Below are 25,353 nucleotides of genomic sequence, written 5' to 3' on the forward strand. Positions count from 1 at the left end.
CAGCATGAAGAGAAGCCAGCTGGGAAAATGTCATAGGAAAGATCAGTATTATCCCTGGTGGGCTGCACTCAGGGAGTGGGAGGATTTATAAAAGGACAACTTCACTAATGGTCAGGAGTACTCCTAGTTGGTTTGGAAGATTGTGAATACTTTTCCAGTGGGACCACCTCTGTTAGACACTTATAGTTAAAAAAGGGCCTTCAATCTTGTTATTCATTTGCGGCTTCATTTGTTGATCACTGAGATGGCAGCTTATCTAAGGCTGGTCATAGACGGAGCAAATTTCTGTCTTGCAACCTCGATTCCCCCAATCAATACAGTCAGTGCTGATAAGGGAATCCCTCCTGCGCAGCCATTGTGTTCTCCTGGCAGGGGTGGCGGGGGAAAGCTGTCCCCGCTGGGAGAACACAGTGATTATTGCTAGCAGCTATTACAGCCACTAGCAATATTTGCATGTAAAATCCAGCAAGCTGATTGTACCCATATTAATCGATCTATCAACTTGGGTACATTCAGCTTGCCCATACATGGTTCGAATCTCGGTCGGTTCCTGCTGATTGAGATGCATACCGTATATGGCAGGCTTTATTGAGTATAATGTCAGTATGTACTTTTAATCCTGTCCAAATGGATTTTAGCCCAATAAAGTGTTACTAAACCCAGGACCCTGCATTCACTATATCTGGTCTTCCACAGTACACAGAACATGAAAATGCAATTATTATAGTAAATATAAACTGCTAAATACCTTTTCTCATCAGTAGTATATAGCAGTCTTGTGACTTCTATCAGTGTTTGTCTGAACACTGGTTAATCTTGAGGGAGGAGTTTTCATTTGATTGTCCTATAAGTCTGCATGACCCCTGACCCTCTGTCTGGACAGTGCTGATTGGCCCTGTGCTGATCACATGCACCCTAACAAAAAAAAAAACTCTAGTACTACACACTAAATTGAGCAATTTGCAGAGTGCCTCCTAGGGCTCTGTACTATCTGCAAATGGATTGGGAAATGTAGAAGAAGGGGAGGATCAGAGTCGACAGGCTCTAACAGCCTTTTTACATAATGTGGAGGATTAATCCCTTAGGTTCCACAGTAAGTATAACAAGCATGTATTACTGCATATACAGACTGATTTTACTGTTTTGGGTTTAGTAACACTTTAAGTAGAGTAAATTAAAAAGAAATGAATGCTGTAGCACCCTGGAATTTGTTTTCTGTGGGTCTGAGATATTAAGGGGGACCTATGTGTTAATGCAGAGAGACACCAAATTACCTGTGGGTTCTCAAATCATGGAAATACACATCAAAGGAAATAAAAATAGCATACCAACATTATAACAAAACAGTCACACAGATAACTGGCATGCAGTTTTATCAAACAGGATTGTTCAAATATACTGCCAAAAGTACGTTAACAATAATATTCTTTTGATGTGCTCAAAGAGGGCCGAGAAAGGGATACTAGGGGAGGGACAGTTAAACTGAACAAGAAGCAGTATACAGAGATATCAGGTTTGTAATAAAAGGAGATTTTGTGATCACACTGTTCCCAGTACTGAACCCCAGCCCCAGAATAATGAAAGCCTATTCTTTTTGGATATTGTTTTCAGAGGATCGCATAAATCAATACACATGGGGAATTCTTTCATTGCTTGATTGTTCATTTTGATTTAGGATGACAAGAGTGCTGGCAGGTGTGTATAAATCTTGTACGTTCTCCATTTATTAAACAGGTGGTTAGCATAAGAGTGACAGTGATGTGATTCATTGCACAGAAGGGAGGGAAATCACATGGGATCCATATCTTCCTTTGTGTCTAAAAATCTGAATTTTATTTTTTATCAATGGTCCCTTTCCTCAGTATCCTTTGGAGTAGAAACTCTAACCTCCCCAAGCAGACTTTTCCATATTAACGGTGTAATTCTCAGGAAAGTTATACGCTTTTCAAGGATTACATTTGGGAAAATTATCACAATTATCTGTACTGGGCAGTTGGTGGTAAAGGGACATGGACTGTAATGTATAGGTTCAAACTGCCCAAAGCTAATCTCCCTCTCTTTTCAACCAGTCATCTGCTGGTATCATTTGCCATCTGAACATTTGGATTTGATATTCAGGGATCAGAATACATTATATAATGCCAAACAAAATAAACAGATGAATTGCTGAGCATAAAAAACATATTTTTTTAAAGGACACCTTTTGCCATACGTTGCCATACTAGTTGCTTTGCTGTTATGCTGATCTTCCTAAACAAATACTTTGAGTCACTGACCCAAAACAAATGCAATTAAGGGTTTCTGACTTTTCTCTGATTTTGCCTCCATGTTAGTGATTTTGAAAGTTCCAAAGCCAGAGGGAAAACATAACAGCCAGGTAACTAACAATTTCATGAGGATTTTAGAAATAGCAGCTGACAGGTTTCACCTAGGAAATGTTTACCTTAAAGTGATACTGAAGCTAAAAACATTTTTTTACCTTAATGCATTCCTTGCATCAAGGTAAAAAACATCTATTTCTCTATCCTCCCCCTTCTCTGTGTGAAGGGGAAGAGAAAGGAGAATAGATCCAGCGCGGTGCATGGAACATCTCTTCTCCCCTCTCTTCCTCTTCACACAGCATTTGAGACATTGGCTCCTGTTGCTGTCAATCAAACACAGTGAGAAGGAAGTGGGGGCGGGACTAAGTCCCGCTGTGTGTGTCTTTGAAGTGCGAATCCATAGACACTGTGTGTCCCCACAGCAAGTGGCTTGCTATGGGGACACAAGAAAAAGAGGAGGAGCCAAGATCGCCAGAGGGGGACCTGAGAACAGGAGGATCAGGGCTGTTCTGTGCAATATCACTGCACAGAGCAGTCTAGTATAACATCTTTGTTATTTTAATTTAAAAAAAATAGCCTTAGGTAATACTTTAATGAATAAAAATTATATAAAAGTGTTTTCAAACATTATCTCTAGATACTATGCACAAACATCTCTTACAATGTGTAAAGCCCAAATCCAGGCGCAATGGCTTTTACAGGTTTTTTTTTTAACCTTTAATATTTTCTATAACCACGGTTAAATATGTAAATGCTTTTGGACATAGCTATAACTATGCTCAACTTAGCTGCAGCCAGAACATACAGTGAAAGCCACATCAGAACAGTTCCAGTGTTGTTGCTTCCCCACTCCTCTTCTTCCGCTTAGCCATTCACAAAGCACATATACAGTAACATTACAGGCTGTGCTTTGCGCAATGTCTTCTCTGCAATAAAAGCATTTAACCTGCAAGCTTGCAAATCTCTTTAGTTATTACATTGCATAGCTATGCAAAACTGATACAGACTTACCTGCCTGTAGGTCCCATCCAGCAAGGTATCCAGATTTTGGAGAGGAGCAGGTGTCTTGTCCTTGAACCTGGTTAACAGGAGTCTCTGGATAGCACGGAACTGAACTGCACGTTCTGATAATAGTTTTTCATACTTCTCTGTATTCATTCTCAGCTGGAATTATAAGCAAAAATATACTATCATCACATTTTTGTGACATTGCTTAGACCACATATAACTTTTTTGGAGCTTTTTCAGCTTCAGACCATACCTGCGTCTGCTTGTAGAGTCACATCAGACTAGTAAACTTGTTGCCACTGACAAGATCACTAAGTGAACACTTCCCTATGGAGTTACTCCTTCACAGGTTGACCCAGCCAAATGTTGTTTCTTTGCTAGCTAGAAGCATTCTGCAGCCCTACAGGCCAGTGAGAGAGCAAATTCTTAAAGGGAAATGGTTGCCTCAATGATGATTCTGCTGTTGGCATTGTGTCTCCAGTGACAGAATGGCCTGCCCGGCATGGCCCTCAGACATTTATGTGGAAATAACAAGGTTAAAGGCAAAGGAAACCAAAGTGCCCGCCACAAAAATAATGTGAATGACATTATTTTTGAACATCTTTCCCTGAAATCTCTCACCCCTTGCTTGAATGAGACAGAAAACATATAAGCCAAATAAAGACTGAGAAGCAAAAAGACAGTGTAACAAGTAAAGTCATGGTGGAGTGGGCCAAAATGAACTAAAAAACTGTCAATATAAATACTGTGACTTCTTAAACTCACCACACAGCTTACAATCTGATGTACAATCATCTTTAGCACTATCGAAAAGTATGTAGTGCAATTACCTGCCTGATTGGATAAAAATTGATTGGATGGTTTAGGCAGGTCCTCATATTACATAGTTTTGGTGGATCTAAGTTGATTGTACAATGATTGCATAGTCCAACTGAAACATGTATGGTGAGGCTTACAAAGTTAGGTATTTACTGTGGGGGAGGGGGTGTTGACAGGTGTTGGTAGGACACTGAATAGGGAAGAATGGAGAAGAATCAACATCATATTATCTATATGTTATGTCCCTTGTGCTAATTTTTCAGCTTTTATCTAAAATCAGTTTTAGCTAAATTTAAGCTTTAAAACTTCTCTTCACTTATAACCAAATTGTATACTGGTTAAGATAAACCTGTGATGAAATAAAGAAAAACCCAGATAACTCCCCTTCAATATATCAGGCACCCTTCAATGCCTTAATTCACCCTTCCTGATTCTGCCTCTACTATGTCTAAAGCACTAGTATTTTGGGCATTGGGGAGCACAAAACATTCTTTCTGCCCTGGGCAGGACAGTGCTTAGATAGAAAATCACTAAGCCCAGATGCTTTCAAATGTAGTAGGTGGTTTGTTTTCATATCCTGGAAGATATCTTTTTTCAAGTATCCATTCCAGCCTTTTTCAACCATGGTGCCCAGGCACCCTGGGTGCCTCCAGGTGTCTTCAGGGGTGCCTTGGCAAAATGCCTAAAAAGTTTATGCAAGCCAGCAGGTGGATGAAGCCTTCCTGGACAAAGCCAAAGGTTTTTATTGAGAAGCATTACAATTAGGGATGCACTGATATTGACACTGGTATCGGTGCTCATACAGAGTATTTTCACAAGTACTCGCACATGTGAAAATGCTCCTGATACCTGAAACGATACTTTTTGTTGTGTTTGGTGTCCATACAAAATGTATGGACGCATATTGCACCACAAAGAAAAGCACTGCTTCTGTGTGAACCCAGACATGTCATAGCCTGAGTTCACAAAGGAGCGGTGCAGGAAACCTTCCTGTACAATCTTGTGCTGTCACAGAAGGAAAAGCTGGGGATTTGAAATCCCCATGGCTTTCTCTCTTCTCAGTGCAGGCGTGACAGTATGGGCTAGACAGATTTTGACCTTGACAGTGCTGACCAATCAAAAGCTGTCTAGCCTGTACTGTCATCCCTGCACTGAGAGGAGCAAAAGCCGTGGGGATTTAAAATCCACAGCTTTTCCATCTGTGACAGCATGGGATCCATGCAGAGAGGTTTCCATCATAGCTCCTGAGTGAACTCAGGCTATAAAGTGAAACAAAAAGAAAGCGCATTACCTCAGTACACTGTGATTTTATTAAACTGAGAAATATACTCACAAACTGAGAAATATAACAAGCGTATAGTGTCCTCAACGGAACTTTTGAAGTGTAAAACCAGTGTGAATCACATCACGAGGTCAGACTCTCAAAGTAAGGTTGACGCATTTCATAGGGGGTCACCTCTTCATTAGAGCACTTTTTGTTTCCTTTACAGTACTGGTCGGGCCTCCCCAGCCTTGTGTAGAGCCGCACAAGCTTGTATGCCTTGGTGGACGTATTTCCACAAGCGCTTTTTCCATCCATCCACCCTTGCTCTGGGTCGTAGAGTGCAGGTGGTGTTGTTTCTGTTTCCATTGAACTCAGGCTATGACAAGCCTGGGTTCACACAGGAGCAGTGGGGAAACCACATGCGATTTGGACAGGAATTGCACATTCCTGTTCAAATTGCATGCTATTCTTTGGGGTGCATTTGCGGCCATACATTTTGTATTGACGTAAAATGCACCACAAAGTATCGGTACTCAATATTGGTAAGCACTTGACCAAAAGTATCGGTACTCGTGCTCGCCGATCAAAACAGGGTATCGGTGCATCCCTATTTACAATCTTCCATCTACTGGCATACCAACAACCAATGATGTCATAAATTGATAAGGAGGACGTTGGGTGCCTGTACTGCATCCTTGATTGCCCCTCCCTTACCCCAATCCATTATTAATGGGGTCACCTCTTGAGAGTCCTACATGTGTGGATGTTGCTGCGCTATATATAACACAGTTTATTTTTTTTATATTTTAGAATGGGGTTCCTCAAGATTGTCCATAATTTTAAAGGGTGCCAAGTCTGAAAAAAAGTTAAGAGACTCTGATCTATCCAACAGTCTGGGACGAACTTGAGGGCTGTGATTCAGGATAATAGTCATTAGAATCTCAAACCTTGCCCAAGTTTATGAAATACTCTCCTGACAGTTTCTTCTTAAAGTGGTTTAATGGTGCTTAGTCACCCAACTGCTCTCTAATGTCCATTGGTGGCCTAAAGTTGTCACCACTGGAAGACAGGTAAGTTATTTTAATACACCCGATTCTTCTTCCTTCACAATACTCAAAGATTTTACAATTGGTCAACCTGGTTACCACAACAGCAAACTACAAAGATAACTGTAATAGTTTTAATCAAGCAAAATTTTAATTGCAAATCAGTAAAATGATAAAGAAAAAATGGAATTGAAAACAGTCATCATAAATGTACAGTTAATCCCATTACTAAGCCATTTAATTCTATGTTGCATTTTAGTTGACTTGGCAGTTCACCCAGAACTAAATTCCCACTGAGGACCAGAAAACTATTTCTAATGAGTGAAGAATTTAAACTGGACTTCCTCTGAAAATATGTGCCAGAAAGTAGTAAATGTTTTTAAGTGCATGACATTCCATGGGTCAGGCATAAAACAAAGATTTATGTTTTGTGGATAGCTGATAACCATTTTCACAAGCCCCAAACACACAGTGCAAGCATCACTCCAATATGTTTAGAATTTTTTTTCCACTAGTCACTGATTCTCATAGCTCAGTTTCAGAATAAATCTTATTAGGAATTTGCCAGCACAAAAAGCTACTGGTAGTCTGGAACAATAAAACATTTAGTCAGTCAGTACATGGTGTAAAAGGGTCAAATGAGGTTTTCTTATTGCAATTCAATATTTTGATAAAACAAAGACTATATTAGTATAACAGCTCTTTTGGCCATACCTCTCCTCTAGGTCACAGGAGTGCACCCAATTCTGCACTCCTGTGACCCAGATTCAGCTGACAGTGGGCTAAAGTCTGCTTTCGGCTGACATCACAGAGCCAGTCCAGGCTCTGCATGAATCCCGACAATAATGATGGAATCTGACCAGATGCCTGACCAGCAGCTGTTTTAGCCTCTCATCTTGCCGCTGAGAGACTGAGCCAAGGGCAGAGCAAGGAGAGGTGGCTGACAGTCACTCTGTGCTCAGAGCGGACCTGCAAAACGGAACAATCAGCAGTCTTTAATCACTCAGTTCTTGGCGTAGAGCCGGTGGGGGGACAACTGCAGAATCAAATCGATGCTGCAGCCGTCTAGGTGAGTATGTAAATTTGTTTTTTTCACTTCTCTTTTGAAATATTTTATTTCATTGCACACTTCCATATGAACTTGGTAGACACTCCCTGACAATCACAATCTAGTTTACATTTTTATAAGTTGCAAGTATATGCTCTTTTTTTCACAGTGCACCTTTGCCCTCTCGGGCCACTCATTTTCCTAGGTAGTGTCCCTTTAACCATGCTCAAGATATTAGCATCTGCCATCAATTCCCCTCACCACAAAGGTTTTCTATTATTGGCCCTCTTTTTGCATAAAATGTATGTAAACCCTTACAATGAACTCTCTCATTTGCTCCCTTTTGGTTTATTAACTATACCAATGAAAGCAATTTATTTTATCTGCATGATAAGTGAAAGAAACCTATTGATTTTGTCAAAAATTCAGAGCTGTCCTCAGACCTCTGCCCACTAAGGCAGGCTATAGGCAAGTTGAAAACTGAACGTTCAGTCAATCGAAAAACAAAAATGTTGAATACAATTGTGCCATCATTTGTTTGTTTTTTTTAAACAAAATCCAGCATGTTGGATCAGGCACTTCTGATTGTGATACGAAAACCGTGTGTCAAAGCCGGCACACTAATGATGTGAAAAATGAATGACCAAGTATTTTCGTTCGGTTTCAACTCATCTATGGCCTGCTTAAGGGTTTGAGTCATAAAGATTTGCATAGACATTTACCCAATGAAAGTGCAGGTACAGTATATTTGTTATATGCAAAATGGGCTCATAAATAACAAATGTAAAAGAGGCTATATCTTGTGCTGTTCATTTAAATAATTGTTATCTGGAAAATAATGCATTTGCCTAATAGACAAAACTACAGCTCTGGCCAATATATTTGAGATTGACACAAATATAAATTTTCACAAAGTCTGGTGCTTCAGTGTTTTTAGATCTTTTTGTCAGATGTTACTATGGTATACTGAAGTATAATTACAAGCATTTCATAAGTGTCAAAAGCTTTTATCGACAATTACATTAAGTTTATGCAATGAGTCAATATTTTCAGTGCCGACCCTTCTTTTTCAAGACATCTGCAATTCCCCCTGACATGCTGTCAATCAACTTCTGGGCCACATCCTGATGGCAGCCTTGCATAATCAATGCTTGGAGTTTGTCAGAATTTGTGAGTTTTTTTGTTCACCTGCCTCTTGAGGACTGACCACAAGTTCTCAATGGGATTAAGGTCTGGGGAGTTACCTGGCCATGGGCCAAAAAGTTTAATGTTTTGTTCCCCAAGCCACTTAGTAATTACTTTTGCCTTATGGCAAAGTGCTCCATCATGCTGGAAAAGGCACTGTTCATCACCAAACTGTTCTTGGATGGTTGGGAGAAGTTGCTCTCGGAGGATGTATTTGTACCATTTTTTTATCCATGGCTGTGTTCTTTTTTTTCAAAATTTCAGCAAAATTGTGATAGATCCCACTCCCTTGGCTAAGAAGCTACCCCACACATGAATGGTCTCTGGATGCTTTACAGTTGGCATGACACAGGACTGATGGTAGCGCTCACCTTTTCTTCTCCAAACAAGGTCTTTTCCAGATGCCCCAAACCTTCAGAAAGAGGATTCAACAGAGAAAATGACTTTACCTCAGTCCTCAGCAGTCCAATCCCTGTGTGTTTTGCAGAATATCAGTCTGTCCCTGATGATTTTTCTGGAGAGAAGTGGCTTCCTTGCTGCCCTGCTTGACACCAGGCCATCCTCCAAAAGTCTTCGTCTCACTATGCATACACTCACACCTGCCTGCTGCCATTCCTGAGCAAGCTCTGCACTGGTGACGCCCGATCCTGCAGCTTAATCAACTTTAGGAGACAGTCCTGGCGCTTGCAGGACGTTCTTGGGCACCCTGAAGCCTTATTCACAACAACGGAACCTCTCTCCTTCTTGATCTTCTTGATGATCCAATAAATGGTTGATTCAGGTGCAATCTTAGTAGCAGCAATATCCTTACCGGTGAATCCCTTGCAGGTAAATTAATATTGTGTCAATCTCAAAACGTTATATAATACTTAGCCCATCTAGAGTCCAAATGCAGTCTTTACGGTTAGAAATTCATAATTTACTTTCGAACAACACAGGATATTTGTATTCATTTTTCTACAAGCGCAATCAGGTGGGGATTTTTTTATAGTATTTCATACTGAAAATTGCTGTGATCCCTTAATCAAGCATGGAACCGCCGCCAGTTTCTATTTCACTTAGAAGCAGAAACTGATGAGGTGGCGCAGATAGACCTAAAACAGGTCTATCTGCTTTGTTAATGTGGTAGAAAGCATATGTGCCAATTTCCTGTGCCACTATCGTTGGACTGGACGTTCTGTTAATTCCCCCCAATTTGCTTAAAAAATTAAATGAAGATGCAAAAGAATCTTCTGTAGTCTTTGTCTTTAGCAACACAAGGATCCACTGAATGTTCCCTGTATTAATGGAGGGCAGAAGTAACATGTTACCTGCAATCTTCACATAGGTCCCCGCATTATTATTTTGGTACTATCCATAAATATCTCCTGGACCAATCAGCATAGCATTTTGAATACAGTGGATCAATTTACTTATCTTTGATATCCAGATAAAGCAGTACGTTTAAAGGTATTGTATAATTAAACCCAAAACTTTGTTTTAGTTTGGACAAAGTAAGGAGAGAGTGTATCCTTTCTCTCCATTTGTGTCCAATTGGAGAAAGAATCCTTCACTTTCTGTCCTGCAGAAAAAAAGGGAATTTTTCTCACTGGAACAAGTTTTATCATTGGGAAAAATTTGCTTCTATTGTACAATATTATAATACATGGCAATCCCGCTGCCATGTACTGTGATGTTAACTCTCTTACAGAGCTACAATGGTCAAAGAATCTTTGCATTCCAACACTTCCAGGTGACTCTTTTGTTGCATGCTGTGTTTCCATCCACAGACCATTATGACACTATTGGGTCCCTAGAAAATTGTAGTGATGTAATGTCCAGAGTCTCTTTAACACTGGAAAATCAGTTCTTTGCATTATGAACTATAAGTTTTATACCTTCATTTTTTTCCCTAAAAGCCAATATGGTTACCTCAGACACTAAGCTTATTCTGTTACTTCACCTGTACTGGACAAGACTATTTATTGGTGTACCTCAAAAAGCTAATCACTTTTGTTCCTTGTGCATTTCTTGATACTTAAAAAAAACTTTAAAATCTTTAATATCTTAAAAAAGCAGTATGGAATAATGACTTATCTAAGAGAAAAAATATAAATTAGCTTTAATTTGATCACACAAAACAACTCAAGCCTTGATTTCTAGCCTGAAGCAAATTGCTGCTGTGGATATTCTTATGTTTCCTTTTTTTTTTTCTTAAACTTCAGCAATCTTAAACCCTCATAATTTGCTTCTTCAAAATTCGTACTATCTAGCTTTTGATTCTGCTAGTCTTCGCTCTGTAGGATAAATAAAACCACTTCTAAATTAAAAGTCATATCCAACATAGAAAAGAATTTGGGGAGAGATGCTCCCCAGCTTTAGCAAATTAACCCATATGTGTAATTTGTGAAAGGTAGACTACAAACACTATAAAGATATAAGGTACAGAATAGAGACATCTCTGAAATGATCAAAACACTGTGATTCAAAGGAGTTATAAAAGGAAAAATGGTCAGGCATGCAAATGGTTAAAAGTATTATAGAAGACTATGGTTTCTTCATATCTAGTATTAAGTCAGAAATCATTCATTATAATGCTCATAGGTGTTTTTTTTTTTACTGTGCACATTCTAAGAATGATCTTAGGAGCATCCAGTAAATATTCTTTCTATATTAAAATCATTTAATATTATACTGCATAAATAAAAAACAGTAATGAAAGCAATATATCTGTAATAATCCAGCTTGATCAATTAACTTTTTATTAAATATGCAAAAGTCTTAACACAGCAGTGAGAATATATTGTGATAATGACAAAAAAAACAGAGCACTGTGTTGCATTCCATCATATGTACCTTGGTCACATCCTATTAGAGCACAGCTGTCTAGAAATACAGTAAGCTGAATCTCATTTACCCTGGAAAACATGTTTTCAGTATTACCGCATGACCACGAAATGGATATAACATACCTCAAAATGTTGATCTATAAGTTCAAAATATTCTTGCAATGGAACTGGTCCAGAAAAGGAGCATGTGAAGTCTTTAATTCCTTGTTTCAGAAAATATTCCTCAAAACGCAAGATAAGTTCTTTTGTAATAAGCCATAGATCCTCAAATTGTTCACTCTGAATCCTATATCTCTCTAAAAAAATGGAGTAGAAGATAAATATAACTTAATAGTCAATGCACTGTAAAGATGTTTTTTAAAAAAGTGTATAGAACTTAGATGATTTTCCTTTCTCCATTAATTTTTGTCCTAACACTTAAGCCATTCCACTGCACCATTAGGACCAACCTCGGCATACAGGGTTTGCTGATGACCATCACTCACTGAAAAGTAGCAGTTCTTTAAACAGTATTGTGACCGTCAAAATTTTAATTTAAACTATTCTAAATCTAAAGCTCCAACCATCACCTTTAACCAAGATAGATTACAAGTAGTAAAGATAATTTTTCTTCCAGTGGGCAAACCCCAGCTTTGAGTATCTGGGAATCAGGTTGATCACAACAAACTTTTGCAGCTAACTTCTACCCCCTCTTAGATAAATTACACGCACACCTCACTTTCCAGAGTGGATATAGAGGCAGCAGAGGGAGTTACTGGCTCCTGCTGCTATTAAATCCATTGATATCGGAGCGGGGAGCTGGGCCAAGACACCCTGTGTGTGTCATTAGATAAACACAGCCCTTGCTCAGTATCAAGCCTGCAGGTGTGCCACCACAGGAAGCAGCCAGCAGGGGAGCTGAGAAGAGGAGGATTCGTGATGCTCTCTGCAAAACCATTGCACAGAGAAGATAAGTATGACATGTTTATTATTATTTTAAAAAATACCTTTACAATCACTTTAATGAAATATGGTGAAAGGAAATACCCATGATTAAGCCCTGCTGTGGACGTAACATGCTGGGAACATGGCTTTGGATTGAAGTGAGCAGTGTGCTGTCATTGCAACAAACCTTGGCTGCGGTTGACTGTTTTCGGTGTGTGTCCTGTTATTTGAATGGTTAACTACTGTGGAGCAAGAGGACACTCCAGGCCTTGGCACCTGGCTGATTGCAAGAATTGAGGAGGATACAGTTCGGCTTATGAAATATGAGGAGTTAGGTTCATCTAATGGTGAAAGGAAAACCTGATTTCCACCCTTCAAGCATTAGAAGAGAAATTTCATAACGTGCTTCCCTAGAATTAACTTTTTCTGCTGAATTCTTTTGACTCTAATCAGACTGGAATATAAGTGCACTTGTTTTTCTTGTCTGTTGGAGCCAAGCATTAAAATGAATATCACTAGGTAGTGTCGTATTCCTGCTCTTGGACACTTTTATCCAGACAAACAAATCTAACATACAAGCATATACTCTTACTGTAGTCCCTCCTTCCTCTCCCTTACTAACCCACTTCTTTGACCCTTCCCTATGCCTTTACCCTTGTCCCCTACCTACCCCCTCCTTCCCCTACCATTATGTACCCATTTTCATTGTGTGATTGCACAGCTCCATCTGCTGTATGTTAATGGGAGGCCTACTACAGATCTAAAGATGGCGGGTGGGAACTCTCTTCCCACTTTAAAAATGGATAGCACACTGGAAGCTGGTGACATCACAGCTCAGTGAATTTAGCCCCATCATTGAGCCTCTCACTGACACACAGCAGCAGAGCCGAGCGCTCATGTGACCATTCCGAAGAATTAAAAAAAAAAAAAGTACACTTTGTTAATTTTAGACTTTATTTCTACTTTAACGTTTTACTTTTAAATGCTTTTTTTTTTTTTTTTACAGATTACACCAAAGAGTAGGGCTAAAAGTGATGAAAATATTTTTTGGGGGAATGGTCCATCTGAATTCATGTTCTGTGGCCTCCAGTTGCCTTGGACAACCCTTGAAGTAGATTTTTAACTTACTATTTATCCAATAGCTCTGACTCAGCAGGGCGCATGTCAGACATCTGCAGGAAGACCACTTTTTCTACAAGGATAGCACAAGTGTGAACAGGGACTATTAAATAGAATGGGTTTCTGCATGTTGCACGTAGTCAGGTTTAGGTAAACAAGCATTAAATTGCTCAAGTGTGCATGGTGGCTTATATAGCACTATTTTTTGCAAACATGGCAAGGTTAACAAGTGTCTTACTCAAACTGCGGAAGAACCTCTGAGAGCTGATTCACACATGTGCGGTGCGGCTTGAAGCTCAGGTTTCACAGTTAATTGATACAGTAGTTGTTCAGCAGTTCATGTCAGGTTTACATCAGGTTCAGGACAGGATTAGCTGAGGATTGTATCCTGTTCACACATATGCAGTTTAGAAATGGTTCCCATGTAAGTCAATAGCCTGTAATCCACACCTAAACATGAAGGCACTGCTCAGCAAACGTACATGACTCTTTTTTCAAATTGCACTGAATCCGTACTGCCAGTGCACCAGATATAGGTGAACAGGCACCATAGGAAGCAATGTTTTTTCACATGTCATGCCGATTGCAAGTGGTCAAACCACATCCAATCCACATACTGTATATGTGAAATGGCACTGGAAATGATAAGGAACATAAATATGATCCAAACATCAGCAGCTTTTTCAAGGGATGAAGCTGTCACGGAAATCAACAGCAAGAAAACAAGATGCTTGTTTATTTCAGGTCAGGTCCCTGTGTAGTAAAAAGCATTTGGTTCAATCATATGGAAGTTTCTTAGGGAGAAAGAGATTATGGAGCGTGCTGCAGAATCTTGGCTTCAAGACTGAATAGGTTCAATAACTGTATGCAAACCCACGGTTATTCTTATGCTTCAGTTCCATCACAGAAAAAAAAAGTGCAGGTGCTAGCTTTAACAGCTGTCTTTACAGAAACCATTACACATCCTAGTCATTTTGATTGCTTGAATAAAATATGCAGTCTGTGCATCAGTCAGTTTATTAATGATTAAAAACTGGTATAAATCGAATACATTTATCCTTCTATTAGTCATTGTGTATATAGCCTGGATGCATTGCTTTAGTTCTATTATAATATGGCCAGTTAGGCTAAAACTTACGAACAAAAACAGCAGTTTAGACCAAATTTTGTGGCACTTACCCCTAGATTTATGGGACATACATAAATAGAGTATTTGTCTTGCAAGGTATTTTAATATACTGTATATAATATATAATTTACAGTGTATATATTATACTTCCTGTATGTACATATGCAACCACCTGGCTGGATATGCACACATAAAATAATAATTATGCAGTACTTCATAGTTACTTGACAAAAGTAGTTTTTTAACCCTGACCATAATAAATTAGAAGAAATACCACAAAACATTGTGGAAGATGAATGTTTAAAGTGAAATTGGACTCTAAAAACTGAAAACCAATAACAGGCAGGGTTTTATGATAGAACAGATGCTTCTCCCTGTCTGTCAGCAATAATATACATTGAACCGCGCATACGCAGCTCAACCTACATTTACAGCACCCATCTGTGCTGTGATGTTGTGTACATGATGTAATTGCAACCTGACCATTCAAGCAGCTACACAGACTGAGCAGTAAAAGAAGACTGGGAGAGGATGGATGTGCCCGTGATAGCAGACTGCGCTGACAGCACAACGTTGGAGGGCATCACTTGACAGGTAAATCTGCCGTAATGTAATAATTTGCTGTATATACTGGGACATTATTATTATACAGTATTTATAAAGCACCAATAGTTCGCTCAGCGCTGTACATTACAGAGGGGGACAGAACATGTGACAGAACAATACCAATACAATGCAAAACATGAGGGGATTGAGGGCCCTGCTCTTTCAAGCTTACAATCTAGGAGGGAGGGGATGGTGGCACAGGAGGAGATAGCTGTGGGGGATGGAGTGGTAGGAAGAGTGGAGGAGGTCGGCAAGTTAGCAGGGGGTGGGGTAGGCTTCCCTGAAGAGATGGGTTTTCAGGGTGCGCCTAAAGGAGAGAAGAGTAGGTGATAATCTGATGGGTTGGGGCAGGGAGTTCCAGAGGATGGGTGACACCCTGGAGAAGTCCTGGAGGCGGGCGTGGGAGGAGGAGACCAGGGAACTAGAGAGAAGGAGGTCTTGTGAGGAGCGGAGTGTGCGTGCTGGGTGGTACTTGGATATTAGGTCAGTGATGTAGTTCGGGGCAGTATGGTGGACAGCTTTGTACGTCAGCGTTAGGATTTTGAATTTGATCTGTTGCGCAATCGGAAGCCATTGGAGGGATTGGTAGAGGGGGGTGGCGGAGACGGAGCGGTTGGAAAGGTGAATGAGTCTGGCAGCCGTATTCAGGATCAACTGAAGCGGGGGTAGCCAGCGGCGAGGCAGGCCAGTGAGGAGGGAGTTGCAGTAGTCAAGTCGTGATATGATGAGGGAGTGGATGAGCTGTTTAGTGGTTTCTGGAGTTAGGAACGTGCATATTTTGGCGATGTTGCGGAGGTGGAGTCTGCACGAGTTTGTTAAAGATTGGACTTGGGGCTGGAAGGATAGGTTGGAGTCCAGAATGACATCAAGTACTCTGGCCTGCGGAGCGGGTTTGATGGTAGCGTTGTTGGATGTGATAGAGAAGTCAATGGAGGGTGGTGTCCGGGCTGGGGGGAAGACAAGAAACTCTGTTTTGGAGAGGTTCAGTTTAAGGAAGTGGAGCAACATCCAGTCTGATATGTCGCTCAGCAGGTGTGTGATTCGGGCGGAGACCGAGGGGGTGAGGTGGGGGGTTGAGAGATAGATTTGTGTGTCGTCGGCATAGAGGTGGTAGTTGAAGCCGTGAGAGTGTATGAGTTGGCCAAGGGAGGAGGTGTAGATGGAGAAGAGAAGGGGCCCGAGGACAGAGTCTTGAGGGACCCCAACAGAGAGGGGGAGTGAGAGGGAGGTGGTAGCATTATAGGTAACGCTGAAATAGTGTTGTGACAGGTAGGATGAGAGCCAGGAGAGAGCGGAATCTCTGAGGCCGAGGGAGTGTAGTTTTTTGAGGAGGAGGGGGTGGTCGACTGTGTCGAAGGCCGCAGAGAGGTCAAGGAGTAGGAGCACTGTACAAATAGGAGGGACATTATTGCATAAGCAAAGTTTAATTCTGCTTTAAATGACTGGCTCTGTTTCTCACTATAGTTCTGCTTTAGTAACCAAATCACTGCACTCACGTGATGTTTTAGAAGCAAGTAGTGCGACCTTCTGCCCAGCAAGCAACTGGAATCCTAAAACACTGACCTGGTCCTCTTCTGTACGCTCTATAAAATCTGAAAATAAAGTCAAAGTTAACAGTGTGATCAAAAATCTTAACACAAAAACAGCAATTTCCTAGGAACAGATGAGAGCAATTAATGAATTGATAGTGCTGTTTACCAAACAATTGTGCTTTCACAATATAAAGCCCACTATACAGTACATTCCTTGGGTTCTGTTCTATGAAATATGCAGTCTGGTTTTGCAGAGCTCTTTCTATGCAGTGTAGGGTGGCGTGCTGTGAAACTTCCAATGCAGGTTTGAATCTGATTAGGGGCTGTGGGAGACTCTTTAGGCCTCATGCACACTGGGTGTTTCCCCAGATGCATGAGTCTTCTACATTTCGGTCCATGTAGAAGGTACAAAGTGCACTGTCCAGTCTCAATGCCAACAGCCTGTCAAACTCTGTGCTGACAGCTGCTGCGTTAGACGTAGTTAGCCTGTGCACCTAGAAGGACTTATGTTTAAGGCAATATGCGCCCAGGGACAAAGGCTTGGAACATAGACTGAATTAATTCCAGGAAATTGTCCCTGAGCACATATTGCCCTAAATGTAAATATTACTTAGTGCTCTGTCCAGCACCATTCAGCAGCAGCTGTCACCCTCTCACTTGACAGGCTTGACAGGGTACTGGCACCTTGTGCACCATTATAAATAGAGAAGCAAAACGGGCTCCCAGATTGCAGACAAAAAGGTGTGGGGTAGACAGGAGAGCTACAGTTTCATCTTTGACTAGGTTGACTCTGTCATGAGAGAATTATGGGAGCTGTCATTGCAGGGCTTCTTCTGAAAACACTAGATGCCTGGCTATGTCTAACTTCAGTATGTTTCAGTCACAGTCCCGGAACAAGCATGCTGTAAATGAGTGTCAGAAAAAGGTTTGGACTACCTACAGTATCTCTATGTTTATATACTTGCTCCAGGTTAGTGTAGCACTGCCCCCATAGGAGCCACATAAAGGATGCCCAGGCACATGGTCACAGTCACCCTTGGGCTCAATGAACAGTCCAGAGGTATTCTCTTTTTGGTGTTTTTTTATTTTTGGACAACTTGGATGGGATTAGGAAATTGAGTGGGATACTGCAAAACTATGTACAAATAGGAGGGCACCTTCTCCTCTGTAGAATTAAGAGCCAAATCCTTGCACAGGTAAAGGAATGGACTAAGTGTTTTAGCAGCAACTTGAGGAGATTAATCTTCCCCTCTGGACAGTCCAAGTGAAATACTTTCATTAAGAATTAAATAGATTATGCTCTTCAGGACACTGAATATTTTATCCCCTTTAAACACACAGCTGACTCTCTAACACCAGGGGGTTAGCAACAGCACACAGTCTCTTGGATCTCTCACAACTGTCTGTACTCACAAACGTCTTCAGATGATTGGCTGCCCCCTTCCAATGCATTCCAGACACTTTCTCCCTGTGATACCAGACTAGATCCACAGATGACAGGCCTCCTCAGTCAGCTCCAGCAACTTCCAGCCAAACCCTCCCCCCCCTGCTGGCAAGTAAACCTAAGGGGTATCTAGGCTAGGCTGTGATCTCCTCAGGAACAAGACAATTCTGTTCCAGGTCTCAAACTATTTATACACCTTCGCAGCAGCCTTCTGTTCCCTCTTCCCACAGGGATTGGCTGAGACAGTAAAAATATTCATGCTGCTCATTTGCCTTAATCCACACCTATGTTCCAGAACCATCCAGAGGGTTCTGAATTGCAGGAGAAGCAATCAAATCTGCAGCCCATGAAACATAGAACAGGCCTACAACAATCACAAACAGCCACACTGACTACAGTGAGCCAAACTAATTTTACCTTACAATAATAATGAAGCTCCCCTGGATACAGTTATCCAAAACTAAATTTACATAATCCTAGCACCTACCTATAAAGGTGCTACATTAGCGACAGCATTGAAGTCAAAGAATCAGGATTAGATATGGGGTTCAGTTTCACTCATAGCATGAGTTTTTGGGGAATCCTATGAGCTTGAGATTTGCAGGATCTTGGCAAATTTATGAGCAGATTCACGCAGCAGCATTTTTTTTAAACCATAGTGCACTGCATGGCCTTTGAACTCTAGTCTGTAGAGAGGACATAGGGTCAGTTAGTAAATTGCACTTTAATTATGAATGCTAGGTCTTTGAGCAATCAACTTCTTTTTTCTTATGTTTGACCTTTTTGTCTTTACCATTAATTATGTGTAATCCTGCGAGCAGCTATGTAATATCTAATACACACCCTCTGTTAAATATGATCTTCCTTTACCTCTACTACATGAAAGCTGGCCACACCTCACATATACTATGTATCTGATATACATATAAAATGAATCTAACTTAGTGCTACGCTTTCCTCTAAATACAATAACACTAAACACACAAAAAAAGTGTTCACCACAGCTTCAAAATTCATTAATGATAGAAAAAAATGCATAAAATCAAATCAAGTCCCATATAACAAATATAGTCCTATTTTGCGTTCCTCCAATCTGTGTAATAATCATCATGCAAATGAATAATCGATTTAATACACTTAATGTCTTCTTTATCACTCTTGTGCACCTCCACCAACACACCAGATGTGCTCTCACCTGGAGCTTTTGACTTCACATATGTTAGGTCAAACAGCGCTTGTGTCCCTTTAATTGGACTTTGTAATGTAGACTCCTAGGTTAAAATCCTCAGCTTCCCTCAGGGATGGATCAAATTTTCCATGCAAATCCTCCTTCAACTTACTCCTCCGCTCAGCATAGAAAGCAAATGGGCAAACAATAGTGCTTTATCCTTAAAATACACTTTATTCTCACATATAAAACATACAGAAAGCCACTCACATATTCCTGGTGCTCAACTGCACCAATTATAGGCAGCAATAATAAGCGTCTTCGTGTTACCAGTCATGATTCATCATATCCCCCTGAGAAAGCCACGTGACCATGTGGCGCAATGCGGAAGAGAGAGGCTTGATGACGTTACGATGCTCGGGGTGTCCGGTGGACTGGTAACACGAGGACGCTAATAGATGTACACAGCATATACTGACTTATTATTGCAAGCAATAGTGTTTTTAAGGATAAAGCACTATTGTTTGCCTCTCCGCAGAGGCGGAGAGGCAGTCTGATGACATCATGATTAGCGCCTCAGCCAATCAAACCAAATCAGTGTTCTATTTTTTTCTCTATTCTGTGTAATCTTTAAAATGCTCAGTATACATTTAGTGCCACAACTCAGATTGTCACATACACCAAAAGCAACAAGAACCTTGCTCCCAATACTGTGGAAATTAACCATCTTTTTGAATTTATTATTTATATACTTGTATTCTTTATATACCTCTGCATTATCCTAATAGAAAGTGTTTTTAAAAAAACCATAACTAAAAGCTCACCTGGAAATAGATTGATGAGGTTGACAGGAGGTTTGTTGGTATCAATGGTCAGCTTATGGTTTGCTGCTTTAGATGGCTGGACGGGGGAACAAACTAATCGTAATGGAAGACGAAATTTACACTGTGCAATGCGGGGAACACCTGGTATGAAAAAAACACAGTACAATGGGTTTACATGCACAGCTCTGATCTGTGAAATTTACTATATGGCAAATAGCTTACTGCCTAAATATCAAAAAATAGTATATATGCTGCCATTTATACAAAGTATATAATACAGTATATGAATACCATTCTTTTGTACAATCAAGTTCTCAATTTGCAAAAACATTCTTATATACAGAATGTAGTTGACCAGGTTCAATAGATGTTCATTGTTCAAAAACATTTGTAATTGTTGGCTAAAAAATCACACAAGCACACACAAGCAGATAATACAGTTGCCCCCAGGGGCGGACTGACCATTTGGAAACTCGGGCACTGCCCGAGGGCCCGGGGTCAGTAGGGGGCCCCATGAGATGCCCCTGATACCTTTTTCATAGGCTTTTTTGAGTTTGGGCAAGGACACAGGGGCCCCATGATCCCCTATTGCCCGGGGGCCCCATGAGTTGTCAGTCCGCCCCTGGTTGCCCCATAAATACACTATTGCATCTAAAGCCAGTACTGCAAATCCTTAGTAATAAAGATTTTTACTGATACTATGAAACTTTATCCTGAAACAAGTCACAAAGATACCTCTAAAAACAGTTCAAATTAAATAGTGCCACTGCTAAATGGTAAAATATATTTTTATATTATATTGTCAAACAAATGAGGTACAACAAAACACGCCACCATAATATATTACTTTTTTTAAACAAGCAGTCCACTGGAAGTTCACTTTTTTGCCATAAGCAGCTAACAGTGGTGGATTCACTTATAGCATCTAATATATTTCAAGGACTCCAGTAGCAATAACCTATGCACTTGAACAGAAGCCAGAAGGGGAGTGAAAGCTCTGTAATCCACAAAAAGTGAAATATGATGATTTGATGAACGTATCTATTCAACAAGAGGAGTGCAAGCATCTTAAGACTGAGACTGGCACTCCGAGCACTGTTATATTCATGGGTTTTTTCATTAGTGGTCCACCTCTATGTAAACATTCAGCATATACTGTTAAACAACAGCGCAAGCAAAAAAGAAAGCAATATCCTTTATTTAACAAAAAAATATACATGCACACAGCTAAAATAACCATGCGACCCCATGCAAAAAAAGCAACTACTGTATGTAAATACATGCACTATAAGTAGTACAAAACAGTAAATTGTTAATAGTGTTCATAATGGTGTCAATAAATTTTACAAACATGATGAACATCCATATAAACGTCCATATCTTTGTAGAATAAGAAAATCCTTTCAATGTATTACTGACAGATAAATTATATTCACAACAATATTATCTTTAATATATATAAAAAAAGTATTTTTACCCTACACCCCAACTTTCTTCATTGGTACATAAGAGAGGGTGATGTCACTGTCCCTCTAGTGACATCCTGATAATGCGGAGGACCCCACATGTCTGGTGAAGATGCTTCAGCAAACTTCAGGAGCATCTTCTTGTGATATTTGGATATTCAGGATGTCGCCACAGGGCCAGCGACACAAGTATATGTTTTACTTTACTTTCATCTTTCTTTTTTATCTTTTGTTGCAGCTCAGGACTACTCATCTCCTGCAGCTACTGTCTCCATGCATGCATTCCAATGATGGTGTCAAGCATCTGTGGTAGCGAGCAAGCTGTAACCAGGACATAGCCCCCAGGTATGCCCAGCTGAGGATGCAGAGACCACTCGTGTGAGCAGAGTACAAACAGTAGGAGACAACAGGAAATCCGGGTGATAAGCAGAGGTCAGGACAAGCGGCAAACAGGCACAGATGGCGGACAAAGCTATACTGAGCATATCATATATAGGCAAAAAACTAGGAGGCGGGCCTGGAAGTGATGGAAGGGAAGGAAATAAAAACCCAGAGAACAGCATACAACCCCCATAGGTGAGGAGAGCCAAGCCACATGTGAAAGGAATTAGGGTATAAAAAGAACTGCAGCAAAGGTAAGAATGCACAGGCAGGAAACTGCAGGCTAACTTGTGACAGGTGGCTGCATAGTTCTTCAGAGTGTCAGTTTCCTGATGGTGACAGCAGTGGATCATTATTATTTATTATTATACAGGATTTATATAGCGCCCAACAGTTTGCGCAGCGCTTTACAATATAAGGGAGACAGTACAATTACAATACATTTCAGTACAGAAGGAATATGAGGGTCTTGCTCATGGAGCTTACAATCTAAAGGAAGGGGGAGGTGATACAGAAGGTGATAGCTGTGGGGGATGATCTGTTGGAGGTGATTAAAGTACAGGTCTTAGGTGGAGGTGTGGTAGGCTTCCCTGAATAAGTGAGTTTTCAAAGATTGCCTAAAGGCAGACAGGGTGGGGGCTGACCGGACATACTGTGGTAGGGAGTTCCAGCGGATGAGAGAGGCTCTGGAGAAGTCCTGGAGGTGAGCATGGGAGGAGGTGATGAGGGAGCTAGAGAGGAAGATATCTTGGAAGGAGCGGAGTGGGTGATATCTGCAGATGAGGTTGGCGATGTACTAGGGGCAGTGTTGTGGATGGCTTTGTAAGCTGTGGTTAGTATTTTGAATTTTATACGTTGGGTTAGCGGAAGCCAGCGAAAAGATTATGTCTGCATAACGTATCTCAAGAAGACCACTCTGGTAGTCTTCATTGGAATCCTGTGCAACAAGGTGACAATGCAGTAGCACTATTGAAACATAGGGACAAACCCTATAACAAGACGTGCAAAACAAGGACATTCATTGCAGAATCAGCAAGTATTAGCTTATTAAACACTGTGGATTTAGAAAATATTTAAAACATTTTTAAGACTTCTATGAGATGTTTAGCAGCTGTGTTTTCATCTACTTTAAGAATTGTCTGTATTGCTCTCAGCCTCGATCACTTACTTATATCTATAAATTAATTTTCAGTTCATTTTAGTTTTTTCATACCTGGAATTTGAAAGTCTAGTGTTTTTTACCTGCTGATGCCAAATTGGGCATTCAAACATTTCAAAAGCAATTCCTCAATCTGTAATTGTGACAACTGACTTCAGATTATTAATTATAGTTTGTTAAGACTACAGGCTAAATTATGTACCACACTGTAATTATTAGGTGATAATGCTGTTCAAAATACTGTAATTAATGTTTATGGCTGCAAGAAGACACTCTGGTCTCCTATTGTACCTCTGTGTCTTAAGTGTCAATCAATGGAGTAATAATTGCGCCACACTACACGTATCCCTTTGTACCTAACTACTACTAGAGACATCTGTAGCTAGACAGGACAGTGTCCTCCAACATATGAAGCATAATTTTGATCTGAGTCACATTTGCCAGCAGCATTTATTAAACGTTCTTTCATCCCATCATTAGACGTGTAATGTGGGTCACTAAAGAGCAGAGGTGAAGTCTAGCTCACAAATGCTTTGAAAAGGGACAAATATTTCACAGATTGTTAATTTTTAACCTGAACTCATTTTTCATGCTTTTGTATTAGAAAAGAAAAGAAAAAAGCAAAATCTAGTAAATATAATTTACCTTGTAGGAATATGCAGTATATCTAAGCACAGTTTTCAAGAACAGAGCTAGGGTGCAGACTTGCGGTTTTCAATAGTACAGATGCAGTGTGTACATGTAAATACACACACACACATCAGGGAGTCAAAATGCTACAAGAGAATCCTGTGGGACATATTCACAGAGTTGCCTTGCAGGAACATGTGCCCTTCTGCACCACATTACAACGCAAATTATGCACGTTAGTACAACGCACAGTACTCTTTGCAGTACTTACACTTCTACCCCAATGCAGAAGTGCAGTAGGTGCCAACAAACCCACACACAAGAAAAAAAAAATTGCTGTTTTTTTAAATCTGAAAATGACAGTTGCCTGGTCATCATTCCAACCCTGCAATGTTAAAGTTTAACTAAAGGAAAAGTTTTTTTTTCTTTTAGTTTTGGATAAAGTAAAGAGGGATTAGAACACCTATCAGGTTTTTAGAGTTGTCTGTGCCACTGTTAGGGAGATTTATTCTCTCTATTTGTTATGTTTATGTTTCTATTTGTTATGTTATGATTACCATTACCGCCAAAAGTGATAGAAAATTCCAAATAAATTGGGTTGTCCCCAGAACAGTGGTAGAAAGGTAATCATCCAATGGAGACAATGGTTCCAGTGACCCTGGTGACAACAAGGGATTCCTTCACTTTAGAGGGATTTCATCTCGTTGTCTGTTGTGGCTATAGGACAGGAAGTAAAAGGAGATCTCCCTAGTGGCACGCAGATGGCAAAAAAAAAAAAGAAAAAAAAAGAAAAAAAAATGACAGGGGTTATAGCCCTCCCATATTCTATTCAAAATTAAAAAGAAAAGTTGTACATTTAGTTCTATTTTATTACCTTGAGTCATTGACCCTGAGCAAGTATGCAGATAAGGATTTGACTTTTTGCTGACTATATTGAAATTCTGTTCTGATCAGTGTCTCGGAAGGTCTTGAAATCAGTGGGTCAGCATAACAGAATTTTTAAAATTTCATCAGCAACAGCAGCTCCATTTAACAGTTACATTTATACTGTTATATTTTCTGTGTGCCACACACAGAAAACTTTTTTTCCAATATGTTAGCAAGCAAATGTGTACTTTCTTGGGATTACAGTTTACACCATGAGATTGATACCAAATAATGCCACCCTTGCTGCTCCACTAAATGACATAAGCAAAGGAGAAGTCACAGCTATGATTAAGTGGTCACCAGGAGCTGAAAAAAGCATACCAGGTTCTAAAAGAAGCCTTGTATGTTCAGACTGCTCAAGATCTCAAAAAGGAGTTCATTGTCCAAACAGATGCATCCAATATAGGTGTAGGAATAGTGCTTTCACCAGTCTGGGATGGGGAAGAGAAACAGTCACGAAAGAAAATAAGCAGTTGTCTGGCCATTAACCAGACACTGGAGTTTCTCCAATATTTTGTTCTAGTA

General features: G+C 40.2%; 1 protein-coding gene across 3 annotated transcripts in view; it reads right to left on the minus strand.

Annotated features, from left to right (window-relative positions):
* The window catches only part of BBS9 (Bardet-Biedl syndrome 9), a 488,277-nt gene that overhangs the window by 205,929 nt on the left and 256,995 nt on the right, over window positions 1–25,353 (minus strand). For all 3 annotated transcript variants that reach the window (XM_089687164.1, XM_089687172.1, XM_089687155.1), the window contains 4 exons: window positions 20,266–20,406; window positions 16,794–16,889; window positions 11,643–11,815; window positions 3,333–3,485 (listed from right to left, as the gene is read on the minus strand). In XM_089687164.1, coding sequence (XP_089543290.1) covers window positions 3,333–3,485; window positions 11,643–11,815; window positions 16,794–16,889; window positions 20,266–20,406 — 563 coding nt within the window. The remainder of the gene's footprint in view (window positions 1–3,332; window positions 3,486–11,642; window positions 11,816–16,793; window positions 16,890–20,265; window positions 20,407–25,353) is intronic.

The sequence above is a fragment of the Staurois parvus genome, unplaced genomic scaffold (assembly GCF_062004578.1).
Source record: "Staurois parvus isolate SC_StPar_1 unplaced genomic scaffold, SC_StPar_1.0 ptg000020l, whole genome shotgun sequence".
NCBI classification, from domain to species: Eukaryota; Metazoa; Chordata; class Amphibia; order Anura; family Ranidae; genus Staurois; species Staurois parvus.